General features: G+C 39.4%; 2 protein-coding genes across 3 annotated transcripts in view; one reads left to right on the top strand and one right to left on the bottom strand.

The window, feature by feature from the left end:
- The window catches only part of soat2 (sterol O-acyltransferase 2), a 17,333-nt gene extending 15,794 nt beyond the window's left edge, over positions 1 to 1,539 (top strand). Inside the window, exon 16 of one of the 2 annotated variants that reach the window (XM_017408582.3) lies at positions 1,282 to 1,539. In XM_017408582.3, coding sequence (XP_017264071.1) covers positions 1,282 to 1,341 — 60 coding nt within the window. In that variant the 3' untranslated portion in view covers positions 1,342 to 1,539. The remainder of the gene's footprint in view (positions 1 to 1,281) is intronic. The other variant, XM_017408583.3, reaches the window with a different exon arrangement.
- A 1,068-nt stretch (positions 1,540 to 2,607) lies between these two features.
- On the bottom strand, positions 2,608 to 19,446 carry igsf8 (immunoglobulin superfamily, member 8). Its single transcript, XM_017408911.2, has 7 exons — positions 19,244 to 19,446; positions 15,224 to 15,604; positions 12,570 to 13,031; positions 7,644 to 7,819; positions 7,151 to 7,403; positions 6,230 to 6,670; positions 2,608 to 4,878 (listed from the first exon to the last, which is right to left on the bottom strand). The coding sequence occupies exons 1-7, from the start codon at positions 19,296 to 19,298 to the stop codon at positions 4,751 to 4,753; spliced, it is 1,896 nt and encodes a 631-aa protein (XP_017264400.1). The 5' UTR covers positions 19,299 to 19,446; the 3' UTR covers positions 2,608 to 4,750.
- Between the last annotated feature and the right edge of the window lie 68 nt (positions 19,447 to 19,514).

Genomic DNA, 19,514 nt, shown 5'->3' on the forward strand with positions numbered 1-19,514 from the left:
AACAGCCGAAATTGCACCAATACCAAAAGTCATAGCAGGAATGGCATTAATGAGCTGAACGTTTTGATATATGAACGGTTGAAATAGCTGAAAAATTGTGGAAGGAGATAGGTGCCGAAAAACGTACGGAATAGTGAAAGAAGAATAGATAATAAAGAGAAACAGGAAAACAATGGTGTGAATGCTTAAAAGCATTCACACAATAATAAAGAGAAACAGGAAAACAAGGAAAAAAAACAATGGTGTGAATGCTTAAAAGCATTCACACAATAACCCTTTTTTTCCAGCAAAACAAGTCCAGATTCTGCTTCTGCTGAGTTTTATGATGTCTTTGAAGGCATAAATAATTTATTTGAATCACCCACATATCCTCTCTGAGAATGTACGATGAACTGAGTGCCTGATTAAAACCATCAAAGCTGTCCTTTTATTTGACTGGAGCGATATAAAAAGGTTCACTTTAGCGGCCTTCTTTAATAGAGTTGATATCAAGAGGTAATCAGCTGTAGATGTAAATTCAATGATTACTCTCTAAGAGTTTCATTAAAATCTGGACTGTGGTTAATGAAATATTTTGCTAAAGCTACACACACGCCCACACACACACACAAGAAACATTACTGCTGCTTTGACTTTGGCAGCATGCAAAAGAAAGAAGACCAGCAAGTGAATGAAGTTTAAAAGCAGCTGAAGCAAATTATCAGTAAACACTTATACAATCTATAAGCCCTTGACATGAATTTTAGTTGATAAATTTGATGTTGGACATCACACAGACGTCAAAACTAACTTTTAGAGACACAAACAAGGAATAACCAGATTTCATTATCTGAGCTTTGTCCTCGGTTCTCATCCCCCATCCTGACAATATTTCTAAAAAGATATTCCTTTATTCTACACACTGTAGCTCATATGGAGAAATAATTTATGTGTCAGAAGCTGATGTGTGTTTAACCCCTAGAAAGCTCCCGTCTTACCCCAGGAATTTTATAAAGACAATGTGAAGGATTAGGATGACAGACGTGCACAGATGAATTTAACACTCTTAAATCTACCACGAACCTCTGCATCTGTGTATCCCAGAAAAAAACTGAAAGAAAAATCCTCAAAAGCCACACTCACAATGGCTTAACACAGATAACTGCTCTCTAAGAATAGAAGCACTCTCTGCAAAATGAGTTTATTATGTGATTATGAATAATAATACCATGTTAATGCAGATATTAATAGAATGATGAGAAGGAATGTTGCATGTTCTTCAGTACTTCTCCTCTTCCTCAGCAGGATGGTTTCTGGGAGCTGGTGTTGCCTCGATCCTGGTCCTGCAGCTATCAGACATGAGGATCTGTCTCTGAAAGCTACGATGGACTGAATAAAAGGGAGACCACATAGGTTGATTTTATGTCAATCTAACCAAAAAAATAGTTTAATGAAAGAAAAAAAATACATTTGACACTGTTTGGTTGTTTGTTTTGTTTTTTTCAGAATTAAAGATTTGTTTTCAGTAAATAATTTCACTTTTAATAAAAAGTCTTAATGCGTTTTTATTTCCACTATATATACATTTAAAGCCGTTACAAAACTCGAATGGGAAACACTTTTATTCTTGAACTGTTAAATGTGTCTTTGCTTGCATGTTCTTACTTTCTATAATATGTACAAAAATTTTAAACATTTCAGCTCAGAAGCATCACTAAAGCAGACGGGGTCGAGCCTTATTACACGTTTTAGTGACGTGGTCAACATTTCTCTAGCAGGGCTCGGCTCATAAAGCAGCTCTGCAAACCAACCAACCAGAGTCTGCAGCGTCTTATCGGAACGCCACAAAGCCTCTGTTTGCCTGCCTGCATCGTCATACAGGAGGGATAGGATTAACACTGGTACAGTGTTTGCATTAGTGATGTAATGCTCTGTAAACTGATACAGCACAATCTAAGCTCTCAGAGGCAGAGACGGGACACTTTCAGGGGAAGTGTAAATTTCAACAGGCAAGCGTGTTTCTGAAGGCTCTGAAGAAGAGGTTTGCATTTAAACAAATCATTTACAACACGTAACATTTGGCCACATGGGGGCAGAGCAAACGAGCCAATCGTGGCCTTTAAAGTTATTTAGGCAAAATGATGCGTTTTTAAATATAAATCTAGATGTCTAAAAATGCAGTTCTTTGATCTGAACTCATGTTTCTGCACTCAAAATTTTCCAGCTGTTTGCTACAGGATGTGGCTTCAAACAAAAAAAAGAAGCAAAGAAATGTAAATTTGTAGGTATTAAAACCACAACAGGGTGCAGAATGAGGCTTATATGATTTGTAAGATGCTAGTTAATGTGCTTTGACTTTTCTCACTATTTAAAATTTCTGTTTCCATGCAATGTTTTTACAGAGGAGCCCTCTTTTATCATTTTTTTAAGAATTTTTTTATCAACATAATTATTTAGTGCTTTTTTTAACAACCTATTATTTCTTTTAAATCTATCTAGAAAAAGCTTACAAACAGTCTTGATTTGTTTTTCTTCCTGCAGAATGTACTGGAATCACTAAGATGCCTGCAATTACCCCTGAAATGAACAAATCAGAATTAAAAAGGAAAAAAATAAGTTAAATCACAATGAAAATCCAGAGTGGTTTATTGGTTTCATCAGCTGGCAGGTTTGTCGAAGCACCATAAGTAACAGAACTGAGCAATAACCTGCTTTTAAGTACATTTTTTTCAGTGGCAGTAGGATGCATTCAGGAACAGTGGTTCTCAAACCAAAACAAACACTTTGTGAAAGTGGAACAAACGAACTAGCATGTCTTTATATTCTGCACACTATGTGCAAAACTGTTCACAGATGGATGCATTTCTCAGAGAACAGAGGTTGAAATGAATCGTTCGTGAGCCACGCTCAGAGTGGGGGAAGGGCAGCAGGAGTCGCTGCAGCCATAAACAGGGATTAGAGATGAACACGCAGATACTCGCTTACTGCTCTCTGAAATTTTCAGCCAGCGCCGTCCTGTAGCTGCTGCCGTGTGCACGTGGCTCTGTGTCATGTGTGGGAACGGATTGGCTTCGGCAAAAAGTGGCTCAGGAAGCAAGCAGAGCTGTGATTTTTACTCCTAAATGTGTGTAAACTTTTATAATCAGGAATTTGGAAACAGCAGTTAGAAAAGGACGGGGAGATTCAAACAGACTCTAAGAAAGAGAGACCAAAAAAACCCTGGATTAACCCTGACATGACCGAACCTTTCTTTCAACACAAAGGAGAGGACAGATTTTATCCATCTTAAGTGCACACACGGATTTCTGAGGGCTTGCAACATGAGCTATAGTCATAACAAGTCTTGGCAGCAAAAAGAAGAGGTCTGAACCACATGATGAGGATGATGATGATGATCATCATCATCATAGAGAGATTTCACTAAATCATCCAATCATATGGCTGCACTCCCTCAGGACAAACCTCTCTTCAGGGACAAGTTTCCATTAAAGACAGCACGAACATGGAACAACACAATCCTGTTACTCAGTGGAGAAAACAAGCTGTATGTCACAGAACTGCTTTTTAAAAAAAAAAAAAAAAAACAAGCACTTGACAGGACCGCAGGAAGCATTAATCCAACAAATGAGAACAAAAAAGACCACAGAAACGACTTTTCAACTTGAGGATAATTAAGTTAAAGGATCCCAGAGGGTTCTGGTCCAAGTCTCGATTTTTTTGTCCAAGTGCTTTAAAGGAGCAGACGGCTGCAGAATGTTAAATAAAAGTGTTTGACAAAACAGAAGAACAAAAAAAACCCCACTGTTCTACAGCTCAGTCTTACTTTCTTACTTTACCAAAACAACATGAAGTTTTTACATAGTTCAACTCAGTGAGAGAATATAAAAAATACAAACATCTACATGGAAAACATATTATAAAATGAAGCAACAATGGTGAGAAATGCTTAAAGTTACATTTTGTCCTTAAGTGGTTTGAATCAGAACTTAACCAACTCTGCCTTCTGACTCCCAGACAGAGACATTGTTTCCATGCAGCACTGTGCTGGACTGTCCCCGCTCAATTTAAGAGACTGGAGGCTCAGTGGCTCCCATCAGCATTCATGTGACTGTCAGCAAGTGACCTAAACCATGCACAAACATTTACATACTGTGGAGCGTTTGTGTTAAAATTACGTGCAGTTTGAGGAAGGAGAAGCTGGAAAATAGAACAGTCTTTGTTTACAGGAAACCATTACCAAGGTGCAATGATGAGCAACAATTTTGAAAAGAAAAAAAATCCAACAAACAAACAATAAAACTTGTTGGCTGTACAGAAATATGACATTTAAGGGAAGTTGTATCATTTCACAAAGACTTACTGAACCCACAGAAGTCCTTCAGTTCCGAACATTTTCAGTAATGTATTTTGACAATTTTCCAGTTGAAACTTAATGGGACATAAAAAAGGGACTAAAACCAGTTTAGGTTAACACAACAACAGGAACCAAACATGTTTTCCCACTTGAAATACCCAGCAAAGTGGTTAAACAAATAAAAACCTAAGTAATTGCTGCATGAGATATCACTAAACATCATTACAATAAAAACCAGAATGTTTTTGGCATCACTGTGAACCAAGAATCAGTGCGCAAAGCCTTTAACAAACAAAATGCCAGAGTCATTTCTCATTTGATCTCGTCTTCAAGTCATTTCCTGGGGAACTTGTCCTTTCGCTACGACCCGTGCGATGCCTCTTTCAGTGAAAAGGAAAACTGGAGGCAGTTTGACACTTATTTTTGAGCGCGCTGTCTCGCTAACCGCTTCATGAAGCAGCAGGTTACAGAGGAGATGATGAGGATGCCGATGAATAAAGCCGAAGAGACTCCGACCACCAAAGGGATGAGGAGGAGGTCTTCAACTGAAAAAAAGAGGAAGAAAAGAAGAAAACAACATCATGATATAGACTCATACCTGCATTAAGGCTGCAGAGATAGTACCTTTCACAAACGATGCTATGCATTCTGGATATTTAAACTGTAAAGGGATCCCTAACAGCTTAAATGCTCCCAAGGAGACTGTTGATCATTTTATCAAAAACCTTCAGCTGTACAGTAGAAGAAGAAAAAATACATCTCACAGTTGAAATTCCTCCATTTATATCCTCACAAACTGCTTTCTAGATGTGTTAAAACGTCACATTTTCTCTAAAAATCTGAATAAAAACTGACTGTAAAAAGAAAAAGGATGAACTGATGTATCTGAACTCTAGGTTACAATAACAAATTCTCCAGTTTGAGTTTTGGTTTTTAAAAATCAGGTGAAAATACTAAAGACCTATGCTCTATAATTTGTTCAAGGTCAGGAGTAAAGAGGGTCTCTACCAACTCTAAACCAAATGTTACCAGTTTGACCACTTTTCTCCATTTGTTTGATCCTGAAAATCTAAAATAATACACTTGTTCCTCTAACCTCACTAACCTCAGATGCCACCAAATATGGTTTTACCAAGTATGAGTTGTTGTAATTGAAAGAAACTAATGTCTATTCACACGGCAAGATTTTTATGCTGATTTTTGTCTCGATTTCCCCCTTCTGACAATCTTAGAATCTTAAGCGACATTCCTGCCGTGTGTGGTGTGTTTGGAGTGATCTGGTGCGCTCGGAATGATGTCGGAAACGCTCCGATCTAAAATCAGGGATATTCAACATTGTCTTGGCCCGATATCGCAGTGTGTGTGGTGTTCCCCCGAGGACAAATGAGAACGCAGCCTGTTGAATGTGACAGGCATCCAATCAGAAAGCGCAGTGACATAAGCATGGAGGGGATTCCAAAACAAAAAACAGCCGACATGGCGCAACCAAAAGTCCGGTGGACATCGGAGATGGAGGACCGGCTCGTTGATATGTGGCAACAACGTGTAGGTCATATCATAACCAAAATGACGAGGAGAGGAGTTGGACCGACATTGCTTCCGCAATTGATGTAGCCGGTAACTTTTCGGCCATGTTTGTTTACTCTAACAGCTGTGTTGCTCCTGCCGTGTGGCTGCACACTCGGTTTGATCACACACAAATCTCAGATTTTTTTATCCTCACGTGTTTTGTCTCTTAGGTTTTGAAAATCGGCCAACAGTTTTAAAATCTTGCCGTGTGAAGCAGGCGCGAGAAAACAAAGTGTGATAAATATTTGATTTAAACAGAGACCGTCATGTTTATTCATTATGTTCACAAATATGTAGAGAGAAAGAAATTCAAGAGGAAGCACCTACCTCTGGCATACAGGTAAACAGTCACTGCATTTGACTCTGCTTTGACCCCAGTGTTGTACCAGCCTCCATGTGGGTCCTGCCCCCACGCCTCAGCGTGACAGGCGTACAGGCCCTGGTCGTCCGCTGTCGACGTGTGGACCCTCAGTCTGTAGCTGACAGCTGACAGCCGGTCGATGCTGACCTCACTGGTATTGGCGTAGATATTTGCAACGCCGTTGTACATCAGAACAGCTATCAGTGAGGGCGTTTTCACAGCAGGTGGGTCTAATGAAGCCGACTCTGTCTTGGAAACCATTTTAGGGATTGGCCATCGCAGCCACTGCACCTGAGCCTGGGTGGGGCCTGTAGTCGTCCCCGTGACGTTGCAGATTAAGGTGATGGTGCTTCCCCGTTTCAGCAGGGGGCCGCGGACGAGCTCAGCCACAGCTGCAACCAAAACATCTGTGGAATAAAGAAGAGTTTATAAGTCCAAGGTTGAAAATTATGTTTCTTTATTCAAATGAAGCAAATTTATGAAGCAGTTCAGTCTTGAGCAAAACAACTTGAAAAAACTTTGAATATTTTTACTTTAAAAATATTCAGTTACAATCTCAGAGATTTTAAAGAAACATGAAGACACGTTACTAATGTTGGATGACTTGTAGCAGGTTTCACTGCAGCCACATAGCCCACGTCCCAGACTCCAACAAAATATTCAATAAATCAAACATTTCAAACCTTAACACCAAAACGGCACAGGAGCTGCTGAACTGTCAAGCAACTACAAGTGGAAAGAACCAGACTAAATATGGAAGAATACCATCAGTCCGCAGCTGTGCTTAAGTTTTCATGAGAAAGTATGAAAACACAGACACAAGAACTCTAGCTGGTTTGGCAAACAAAAAAACAAAAAAAAAACATCTACAACCACACGAGGCTCACCTTTGGTCTTCAGGTTGACAGTGACCCCCTCTGACCTCTGGGTGAGTGTTGCAGGTGTAGAGGGACCAGGGTTTTTCCTTCCAGCATACACACTCACCACACACCGATACACCCCCGAGTCAGAGGGCCGGGCCGAGAAGAGCTTCAGAGAGTATTTCCCCTCCTCGACTTTCTCCATAGAGCCCCCACTAGCTCTGCTGAGGTCATCCCCCCAGCTTACAATACCGTCTGGACTCAACCGGGCCACCTCAACCTGAACAGAAGGCACAGCATGTCACTAAGTGTTAGATTGTAACCTAATTTAGAGGAAATATGAGAAAATTGCCAATCCTCACCTCAGAACTACTATGAAATACTTTCTTTTTTTTAGTTTAATTCCTTAGTGAATAATCTATTAACCTTCCTAGTCCTGCTACATGAGAAAAAAACCACTGAGAGGCAAATAATAAACCTTTTACAATTACATAAACGAACGGAACGAGCACTTTAGTACCTCAACTCCTCCTCCTACTGCGTCGCCGCTCACAGATCCCCTTTTCATCCACTGCACCTGCAGACCTGAGTTCACTTCGGACGGCAGCCCCAACACCTCACAGGTCAGGATGAGAGGAGAGCCAACCTGGAGGGTCACCTCCCGTTTGGGTGAGGATGTTACACTCAGAGACTCCGCTGCAGGGAGGAGAACAAATGAGGGTAGATAGCTTAGTCAAAGATAAAAGGACATTTAGACTGGGATGTTAAAAACCTTTACAGGAATAAATGCACTGCAGATAACAATGTTCCAATTTGTTGTAATTTAATCACCTGCAGCACCACAAAAGGTTTATATCAAAGCGAAATAACATAATAAAATGTTAAATAAAACAAAAATTATTGACAATAAGTACAGTTGAAACCAGATGTTTATATACACTGTATAAAAAGACACATAATCTTTTTTTCCTTCTTGTCTAACATTAAATCAGACTAAATCTTTCTTGTTTTAGGTCAGCTGGGATTCCCAGAATAATTTTTTTTATTTATTAAACACCCAAATAATAAGAGAGAGGCGTTTTAAATTACTTTCTTCAAAGTAACAAGTTTACATACACTTAGATCCCTATGTCTTTAAACAACTTGGGAAGGCCCAGACGGTGATCTTGTGGCTTTGGATGCATTTGATTGGTTAGTTTAGGCAAGTGGAGGCACACCTGTGGGTGCATTTGAAGGAACACCTTAAACACACGGCATGTTTGTGTGACATCATGGGAAAAAAGGCAAGTACCAGCAAGGTGGCCTACAAACCTGACTCAGTTACACCAGATCTGTCAGGAGGAATGGGACAAAATTCCAGCAAACTATTGTGAAAAGTTTGTGGGAGGAAACCCAAAACGTTTGATCCAAGTCATACAGTTTAAAGGCAATGCTGCCAAATACTAAGAAAATGTATGCAAACCTATGACTTTGATGAAAAGAATAATAATAATAAAAAAAATCTATCTGTCTTTATTCAGGCACTTAGCAAATAGAAATAATTTTGGGAATCCTAACTGACACAAAAATGTCAGACAGTGAGGAAAAAATGGTTATGTGTCTTTTTGTACACGTAAACATCTGGTTTCAACTGCATTTCAAAACAGGAAAATGAAACTTTCCGCTGCCAATTTAACCTCAGTTTTTTTTACCTAATTTACTTAAAAATTAGGTTTCCAAATAAATTCTATTAAATAGATATCAATAGTCTTAATAGTCCGCAATCAGTGATGAGCAGTCACAAGCATGTTTTTTTAATTAGTTGCCAGTAAATAAAATATCAATACTTCTAGCATCTATTGCTAACATTTATTAAGTGTATATGAAGATACAACGATCAACCCGCTGTTAATAACAACTGTCACAAATATTGTCCATAACTGGCTTTACTTAACAGCTGACATGTAAATAAAGTTCATGAACTTAAAACAGAATTAATCTGTACACATAAATACACCTTCTTGCATGTAAATAAACACTCGTGATAATAACCTGGTAAAGCAAGCTTGTGTCAACACTAATCCACTGTGTGTGCAAAGCCTCATTCAACCACAACACACACGCTTCTTTGTAAAACACACATTATTTGTGCAGACAAAGGGAGGCTATTGTTTAGGTTAGACAACAGGGACCAGTCAATGTACAACTACATAGTGCTTGTCAGTGAGTGTCTGTAAAAAATATAATATTAAAACAATGCATGTACTCATGCTTAAAGTTGACCTCAGTTTTACTGAAAAAAAAAAAATGACCCCAAAACAGCAGAATGAGAGCAGCAAAATATCATTTTTTACAGACTAAAAGAGCTAATGCATCAAATACCTCAGTATCTTCAGTCTACATTCACTAGTATTTACTGCAAAAATACATATTCTTTTTTGCAATAGTTTCATTTCTCTTTTCTGCAGGTTGACACTTTGGTTTATAGGAAAATTACTAGACAACAACTGTTTTTAAAAAGTAATAAACACGTCAGTCTGACAGAAAGATAGATATTCTCTTTGCAGGCTACAAGAAGCCGAGATGGGAATAAAGGTGATATACAGTGATCCTTCAGATCTACTGCATGACCACAGGCTGTTATCTGACCAGCCGGCCGACTATTGACTTAGAAAATCCATCTGGATGACCAACAAGAGGCCGGCGTGTTTAGTCTGTCAGTCAGGGGGTGAGACTGCTCTGGACAGACAGATTTTCACAATATGAACCCAAAATATCGACAGCAGCTGTCATTTCACAGAGTAAGATAACAGAAGAAGTTGTGTTTTCTTGCTTTTTTTAAATGAAAACTTTTCGTTGTCTTTTTATTTTGTCAAAAACACAAGACATTTGTCACCTTCGGTGTTAAGATATTATGAGATTTTTGCTCTTATTCTTGTTTAAAATACTGATAATGTGCAGAAAGTTTAAACCACCAACAGGTTCATATTTATAACATTTAATTACAGCCCATCTGAGCTGTTAAAAGATGGGCAAGTTAAATACAATCGTTTATTCTATCTTTTTAAACAGCCACTCATCAGAACCGTCAGCTGAAAGGTCAGTGAGCCGAACAGTTAAACATTAAACTTTTATTTTAGTAACACAAAGATCCAGAGGCTGAACCTCTGGAAGGAGTCCAGCAGACTTACCACACTTCTCTGGGAACAACAGACGAGATGAAACACGACCTGTTTTCTGTTATTGACATTTACTGTTATTTAAAATACTTTCGGTACCAACACGATTCGTCCCAGGTTGCTGATTATAAAAAAGGGTGAATTTTATTCAACTCTCTCCCCTCAATTTTTCTTATCTCAAATCAAATCAAATTCATTTTATTTCTACAGCACATTTAAAAACAAGTGTCACACACAAATCATCTCTTCTCCCCTGTAAAGCTTGATTTATAAAAAAGCACACATTTATAATATAATACAAGTAAATCAGAAGAATGTCGTTCTTCCATAGTAACTATTGACTAACTTTAGATTAGTTACACTTAAATTGCTTTCCGGTCAACCACTTTTGTGAATTTTAAACTAAAATCTATAGAAGAGATCCACTGAAACAAAATAATTTATGCTAATTATCACCCACTGCCATAGAAAAGGTGGGTATGAAAGTAATTGCTTGTGTTTGTGTGTTCATTTGTCTATTTGTTAGCAAAATATCTAATGAACCAATCACTGGATTTTAAAGAAACCTTGAAAAAAAGATAATCAGCGGATGTACACCTACAATAGGGCTGGACAATATGGCCAAAACTTGCATCAACTTTGTCAATATTAGTAGCTTTAACTTTAAACTACAGCATAGGCTTATTAGGTTATTCTTTTTGATTTAAACAAAGCTGCTTCAGGCAGGCTAAAAAAATTAAAGTGCTCAGAATTTCTGCAATAAACGGAAAAGTTAGTTTAGTTACTTAGTTCGGTTTTTATGACATTTGGAGTTCTTGTCATAAGGCATGAATACGTCGATCTGCGTTTCCTGCATGTGCTTCTGTTTTGACCCAGCTGGGGCCGGGAGTGATGCTTCAGTGACAGGTCGACTTCATCGTCTGATTCTCAGCAGACTCTATCGAGTGGAAATTATTCAGATGGTGGAACAGGTTCGGTGTGTTTCCGCTGCTAGTCGGCACGACTCTCCGCCACATTTTGCCGCCCACTGAAACCTGAAGTTTATCAGATCTTAGCTAGCCAAACCACTTCCACACCACCGAATTAATCTTTCCTCTCTGATCAACCGTGTCGTCTGTTTTCGCTTCGCTTGTGAAAGCTTGTTCGGTCATGTGTGTCTTACGGTCACGGGCGCTCACTTTGTAGCTAAAACTTATCACGTTGGAGCTCAGCCTAGCCAAGCCTACTGCTGCTGAGCACAACCTGCTGGTTCTGGGCTCGGGCTGCGTGTCTGTGGTGTACGTCATCGCACACATAGCCGACGTGTCGCGGCTCGTTCTGTTCGGCTTGAATCAGCCGCTCCGTGAACGTTAGTCAGTGAAACGCTGTAATCATGGACCGTAATGTATATCAAAATATCAGAAATGTGCTTAAAACTCATATCACCGTTACTGAATATAAGTATATTGTGAAATATATTGATATTGAATTACTGTCCAGCCCTAATCTACAACTGATTAACTTATGGAGTGAATCCAGTTCAAGATGTCCACCACAGTTAATCAACAATAGCCAACACAGAAATGGCTCTAACTTAGTCAAATTTACAGATATTAAGGTAAAATGTAATGTGGTAGTAGCTGAGATTGATACCCAACACGTACTCAGAGTGCTATCAGATCACATGAAGTCTTTGTTTAAGACACTGGAAAGCAAGGGAGCGGGTGATATGCATTCCTTTGAGGAATGCTCCTTTTTAAATAAAATTGTTTTATTCCTTTCATAAGGACTGTATGTACTCAGATTTATGGTTACCTATTGTATTTATGCACACACGTTTATAGTGTTTTTGTTTTTAAGTTGTTTTAACTTGTTTAAATCCGTTCTGTGTGTTTGAATGTACGTTTCTATCTGATTGCGTGCTTTTTTTATCTGCTTACCATGTATGTCTAGATGGGATCTATTTTAAGCCCCTTTCGGTTTTCTAATCCCGCCTGCACGCTTGGCCTCTTTACTTATTTGTAATGTTATAGTTTTTTTATGCAGATAAATTAAAACACAACTGTGCACACTGCTACTTTAGTTCTTTGTACTTGACTTTATGTGAAAGCTTTTCAAATTCCCTGATACTCATATCAATCAAACTAAATTACCTGCTCTGATGTTCTATCGCTAACATGATAACATCTAAATGGCAGAAATTAATCAGCTCTTGTGTTCTGTGCTCAGTGCAGTATTTTGCAACTTATTCTTTAGTTTTGACAAATGTCAGCTCACAAAAGGTGACACAGATTCTTAGTTACACTGACCTAGCTGCTGAACGGTCAAGTTGCCGATATCCAGCGTCCTCTGAGCAATCTTCTGCCACAACCGACTGGGGTCCCGAATCCACTGTGAGGTCTCACAGAAATATGAGCCGGCGTCATCGGGCTGCACCGCCATCATCCTCATCACGTACACCCCCAGCCCGCCCTCTCCGTTCCTTTTCTCCAGCGTGATCTCCCTGTCGTCGTAGCGCTTCTTGTAGAATCCCCCGGGGACGACCCCCAGAAGCTTGTCGATGGAGATAATCTCCCTAACGGTGCCGACCTCCCCTCCGGCGCCGACGCCCGAAGCCTCTCCACCACCCCGCTTCCCAAACATGATGGACACGTGGGTGAGCTGCTCTGATTGGATACCGGCTGAGCAGGTCAGGGTTAACTCAGCTCCTTCTGGCACGGGCTGGCCAGTCAGTGAGCGAAGGTAGCTGACCTGGAGGGTATCTGGAATCACTGCGGGGTGCAAACAGACACAGCAAGACAAATATATTAAACTGTGTTGTGACTGGTGCCAGACAGGAGGACAGAAATATAACAGATTTAATTTACATTGTCTTTGTTGCTTTTTTAGGTGTTTCAACCTTTACAGAGCAGCATCTGTGCTGACAGTAACCTCAGGCCTTTGCATCAGGATTTGAGCACTGATTCGGCCTAAATGAGAGAAGATTAAAAGGTTGTTGTTGACGCTCAGCCATAAAACTAACACCCAGAGGCTGTGGATCAGTGGGAGAGTGATCCTCTTCTGACTGAAAGATCTGTCTTTTGATTTTCTCCAAACGTGAAAAACGAACCTCTGTTTTATGTAGAGGGGAACCTGCTGCATATAAAGATAGCGCTGTATTTGATCCCTTACAGACACTTAAATGAGGAAGATAAAATGAGAATTTCCAAAGTATTCAAAGCTACTCAAACTAATTTGGCCCAATGTAAAAAAGAAATTGGCCTGTTTGTTAAATCATGACTACTTAGATTTTTTTTTTTTTTTTTTGAAAGCTGACTTCAGTTTCACTCGTCACACCCAACAATGATCACCGCCAGACTTGTAGAATCAAGAAATCACCTAAAAAGAGCCAATATCCACAACTGAAGAAAACATGGAGCAGTGGTAAACCTTCCAAGGATTGGCTGACCGGCCAAAATTACTCCAAGAGCGTATCAACGACTCATCCATGAGGTCCCACGAGAACCAAGAACAACATCTAAAGCTCTGCAGGCCTCATCCTACCTCAGTTAAGGTCAGAGTTCATGAAATAAGAGTGAGATGAAGGACAAAAATGGCCTCCATGGGTGAGTTCAACAGCCAAAACTACAGCTGACCAAAAAGAACACAAAGACCCATCTCATACGGGCCAAAATGCATCCTGACTTTTGAGACAAAAGTGGGGCTCATTTCTATTGCTCATTTGCTATATTGCCATTTTAAAAACTGAATTTTTGTATTTACTCAGGTTATTTTTGTTTGCTGATCTAAAACAAGACAGAAAATATTAAGAAAGAACACTTTGTGAGCTTGTGTAAGACGAATATTTGTAGAATAAAGCTATGAAGGCGAACAGATAAGAGTGAAACACGTAACATTTACCCGACAAGGATAAACCTCACAGCAGAAACACGTTGGTCACAGCAATGAGGAACGAAGTCAAACATGTATTTCTATTACTCATCGAAACAGCCGTCATGTTGACATTATGCAGAGTCACTGATAAGATCATCTTGTAACTATAATCCTGAGAGAGTCTGAATGTGGTGCTGTGGTAAGTTTTCGTTGCTGTTTACATCACAGCTGAACTCTGAGTTTTGCAACAAGAGACGGTATCTTTTGCAACTTTTTACAGGTAGAGCATGTCACAACTTACTTAACACTTTACCTAAAAAAACCCCAAAATTTTGGCTTAAATCAGGATTTATAAATAAACAAGACTAAGAATCAGTCAAGTAAGAGTCAATCCTGTGTGTATGTTAATAAAATATGCCATGAATTATTTCAGTGAAACTCTCAGAAAGTAACTGATAAACAATTATCTTGTGGAGTCAAACCAACTTAAGATGGCCACAACAGCTAACAAAAACAAAATGGCTAAAGTTCAGTCTATTTTTGCAAATGTTCGGCTAAATTTTGGTGTGTTAGAAACTGAGTCGTCCCCATCACACGTCTCAAGGGCTAACAGTTCACACAAAATTTTTATTTTTTTTTAGCATTCGAGGCAGTAAGCAGTATTTATTCATATAAGAAATGCCAGTTTCATTTTATTAAGTAAAAGTAAGTTTTTGTAACTTTCATGTAATCTATGTTCGTTTCGCTGTTTTCATGAATAATCCTTTTTTTAACCATTTAAATTAAATCACTATAAAACAAAATCATTAAAAAGAAGAAAACGCTAACAATATAATAGGCTAACAGAGAAATCTAGGTTATGAACACATCTTCAAAAAGTAATAGAGTTCTGCTGATTCCCAGATACTTTGCTGCTACGAACGTCTGCCAGTGAATACAACATTACAATCATTCAAGTTTGGTAATGTTTTCAAAAAAATTACAAGGCCCTACAGTTGTAGTCATCTTTTAAAAACTAAATTATTACAGTTCATGGATTTTTTGCTGTAAATAAAAAAATAATAATTGCTCTGATAGCAGTTTGTCTTACCTTTGACAGTGACAGAGCCGCTGTAATTCCCCTGATATTTGCTGTCAGTGCTGGGCGTGTAGCACTCATATCTCCCCTGGTCATCGGCCCGAAGCCTCTGGATCACCAGTCGCACCTTGTCCCCCGAGTCTCTCTCCACCCTCACGTCCCCATTACTCACTCTGAGCTGGAACGGGGCGTACGGGAAGCCTTTGTCCCTGGTGGACACGACTCCTATCGACCTTCCCCCAGAATCGTCTCGGTACAGGTACCACTCAAAGTCCTGCGTCCGCGGGCCTTCGTATCCCGACACGCTGCACGGCAGGGAGAGGGGGAACCCAGCAACACGGAAGAGGGGTCCAGAGGGAAGAGTCACGTCACGGCACACGGCACACTGCAGCGCTGTAGGATTAAATACACAGGAGACAAATAAAGTAGAATAAAAAAAGATTAGAACAGCTCACAGTGGGGCTCTGATGGGTCAGACGTGCCTCTCAGCTTGTTTGGTTCATGAACTCTCTAATTAACGTCCTGAGCTAATAACTGGCTAATAGGGAAATAAATCTTTAAATAAATGTGAAGAAGAAGAAGACAGAACACCGGCACTCTGGGCCAGCTTTATAAAATTAAAATTACATGCTTATTACTTTAAATAAAATTTTTATAGCAACTTCAGTCTAATTATATTTGTTAAATATTCCTTTCTGTTCTTTATTTTATCAAGAAGCCATTTTATGTACTGATAAATGTAAAATATCAAAAGGAGAAGGCAGATAGTAAGATTTTTGCCCTTGTGTGTGCGTGTTTCTTTTACCAAAATATCCCAGGAACAGACTAAATGAATTTTAATGAAACTTGCATAAATTTTCACCAACAACTAATTAACTTTTGGATTCAGTCCAATTCAAGATGGCCGCCACAGCTAATCAACATTAGCCAACACAAAAATGGTGACAACTGAGTCAAATTTAAACATATTGAGCTATTATTTGCTGTGGTGGTAGCTGAGAGTCACCCTCAACAAGTACTCTGAGTGTGACATCTCACCCTATTGCATGAGATTGTGCATTAAGTTATTTTCAAGGATTGACCAGCAGCTACAACTCCATTATTTCTCAACATAAGATGTCTTAGTCTAAAATTCTGGCATGGAAAGCTGCAGGCGATGTTCATTCCTCCAAGGATTGCCAGGCCTTTAAATATTTACAGCTTACCTGTCCACCTGTATTGCTTATAAAGTCTTAACATCTTTCACTGAAACATGTTTTACTATCACACAAACATAAAGCAATTCAGAAGTTAAATCCAGACTAATTTATGTGCAGCTTTAACTTCTGTCAATCAACCAGCTACGCTCAAACAGTCTCAAACACAAACATAAAAGGATGCTCTGCAAAACAGACAAATCCCAGCCTTTTGCAAGAGAACAATGGAAATACTGTTAGGCATGCGTGATTTCCTCATAAAATGTTTATCACAACTTCAGTTTATTATTGCAAAAACACTGTTTATAGATACTGAGTACTTTAAACTCCAAGGCCATCGTGCAGAACTGAATGAGCTCATAAATGTGATATTTCAGTGCTGAGAAATTAAGAAGAACTGAAGGAGAGGAGTTCATTCATGCCAGGGAGGAGGAATAAACTGAACTTTGTCCATGTTGGTTTTCTGTTTAGTAAATTTTGGCAAAATGGCAGATTTCTCTGCTCTTTGATCACAAGTAAAAACATTGAGTAAGTGTCTCAGGGCTGAGGGCAGCCAACATCTAGACTGATAGTTTTCCACCGGGCTCCCTTGCTCAGCTTCATGCTCACTTCCCCAAACATTGACTATAAATGTGCTCTCCCTTCCGATCAGTCTGGTCTATTTAAATATGTAAATGCAGCTTATGCAGCGCGTTCTCCTGTGTTTTACAGACGCTAACACTGAATGTGGAGTAAGTTTGGGGTTTTCTCTTTGAAATAAGGAAGTAAACGGCTGTTTGGATCTCATCCTAACATGGCTCACATGGATCTCAAGGACACGGGGATAAATACAGATAGTCAAAAAGAAACACAGAAGCATTTAGATATGATCAAACCACAATCAGAAACAGTCTCTCCTTTCTCCTTTTCTTTTTGTCTTTTATATAAACTTTACTTCTGACTAGCCATTCAGTTAATCAAAACTGATTAGAAAAGATTTAGTAGCTTTATTATACTTTATTATAATAGAACATATGACATAATTATATTGTCCTAATACATTTAAAACATTACAACTGCTGTAGGTATACTAGCTTCACGGAGGGCTCTGTCATTTACATGTAGCTCCAAATCATTTACATCTGCTGTTTATATCCCAACTATGTCCACTTCCCTGAATTACTGGGCTTTAATGTTTAACTTTAATGTTAATATAAGTTACAAAATAAAAGGTGCTACCTAGGGTTAAATCAACAACTTAAAACTGATCACATAAATAAGAAGTATTGACTGATGAATTAGCTGTTGGATCTAAAATGCTTTGGTTATGTCACATCAGTGTAACTCAGGTGAATCTGAAACCTCTTCATGTCTGAATAAGGATATAATTCAGGTCACTGAATAAATGAACAATTTTACAGAAATAGCAGTAAACCTGCTGAAGGTTTGTTTGTTGCTAAGCTGAGGACTGACTGAGACGTGGCTCTGTGTTTTACTGAAAACACAGAGCAAGCGCAAAGCAAAAACACGCCGAAACGTCTACAAATTTCAGTATTTTCATTATAAATTTACAGCTCAGTGGCTCCCTCCGTTATCTCATCCTAACGACACAAAAACACAACAACAAAAACATCCTCCTGTTGCCCTTCGACTCTCTCAAACCGAAAACTACCGGAACAACTAGAAAAACGAGGCGACACTCCCAGCCTGTAGAGTGTGTGGATGTGTGTATGGGGGAGAGAGAGAGAGAGGGAGGGAGAGGACACAGCAACAATTGGAGCTTTCTCCCAAGCAGAGCTGCAGTCCAATAACAACACACTGCCAGATAATGACATGGGAGACTGGAGGGAAGCTTAAGCGGATCAAGTCCTAATTAACGTCGGGCTCAGTCTGATAGGGCAGGGGGGACACCACTGCTCGTCACAATGCTCAATACTGTATGGATTAGACATTGTGCGGCAATGGGGAGGGGGGGCATCGTTTTCTGAATCAGAACACACAGAGAGGCGGGTGTTGCCTCGGACTGATCCATTTCTGTCCCAAAGGCCGCCTGGTTATTAGATTATTAATACAGTGAAGAGGGAGATTAAACATGTGTCAATCATTCTCCTTTTGTCCCAGCTGATAGGTCTTGCAGTTCAATTCATAAAAACAAACAAAAAAAGGCTCATATAATCGTAACTTTATCTCCTTAATTCATCTCCTCATCCTTCCTGCTTTTGGCTGTAAAGAAATGCTCACTTTAAACATCTTTGTGCTCATTTTTTACAGCACGTAATCACTGCCAAATTTATTTCAAATAGCAGAAGTTCCTGCATGAACAGCCTCTTTTATTTTGAGTCCATTTTAAATGTCAGACTTATACTCATACTATTCAGTCTGGATGACTGAGATACCTTTAGTGAGCTCACTCGAAATGAGGCAAGACACATTCAGAATATGAGCATTAGACATTAAACAGGAAGTAAAAGAAATCAGTCAGAAGGCAGAAACTTATTTCGCCAAAAGCTTAAAAAAGGAAAGACTGAGTTATTAACCAACACAACTGGGTCATTTCATTTTTTTTAGAGAGGATTTCCTGAAAGAATAAGAAGAAATAAACACTTGTAGCCCTGACTTTGACAGTGGTTTATCCTCTCAGTCATTCCCAGACTTGTAGGTAATAAAAATGATTCACTGCTCAGGGGTGTGATACATATAAGCTCCTAAGAGTCCCACAGGTGAGTTAATAATTCATACAAGACGGCAGACTGAAGCATTCAAATGCCTGCTGTGTGTGAGATCCAAATGAATTATGTTATTGAAGAAACCACCGTGTTCATGTGACAGATGGACAGGCAGCAGCTCCAAAACTCACCCCAGAGCACAAACACTAATATTGTTGTTTTCAGCGGAGACATCATGGTCCTCATCTTCTCTTTCCTGCCCCCTGAAGACGGATTATTTGGATCCCGATTCCTCTCTTTGCGTTCCTCTGCCGATCATAGCTCACACCGCCTGGGATGTGATTATTATAGAGGAGGAAGAACAGATAATAATGTGAACAGAAGCACAGAGAGAGACAGAGAGAGAGGAGAGGCAGCCCTAACAACTGCAAGCCGACTGAATGACGGGGGTGGAGGGGGTGG

Source organism: Kryptolebias marmoratus, linkage group LG4 (assembly GCF_001649575.2).
Source record: "Kryptolebias marmoratus isolate JLee-2015 linkage group LG4, ASM164957v2, whole genome shotgun sequence".
Lineage (NCBI taxonomy): Eukaryota > Metazoa > Chordata > Actinopteri > Cyprinodontiformes > Rivulidae > Kryptolebias > Kryptolebias marmoratus.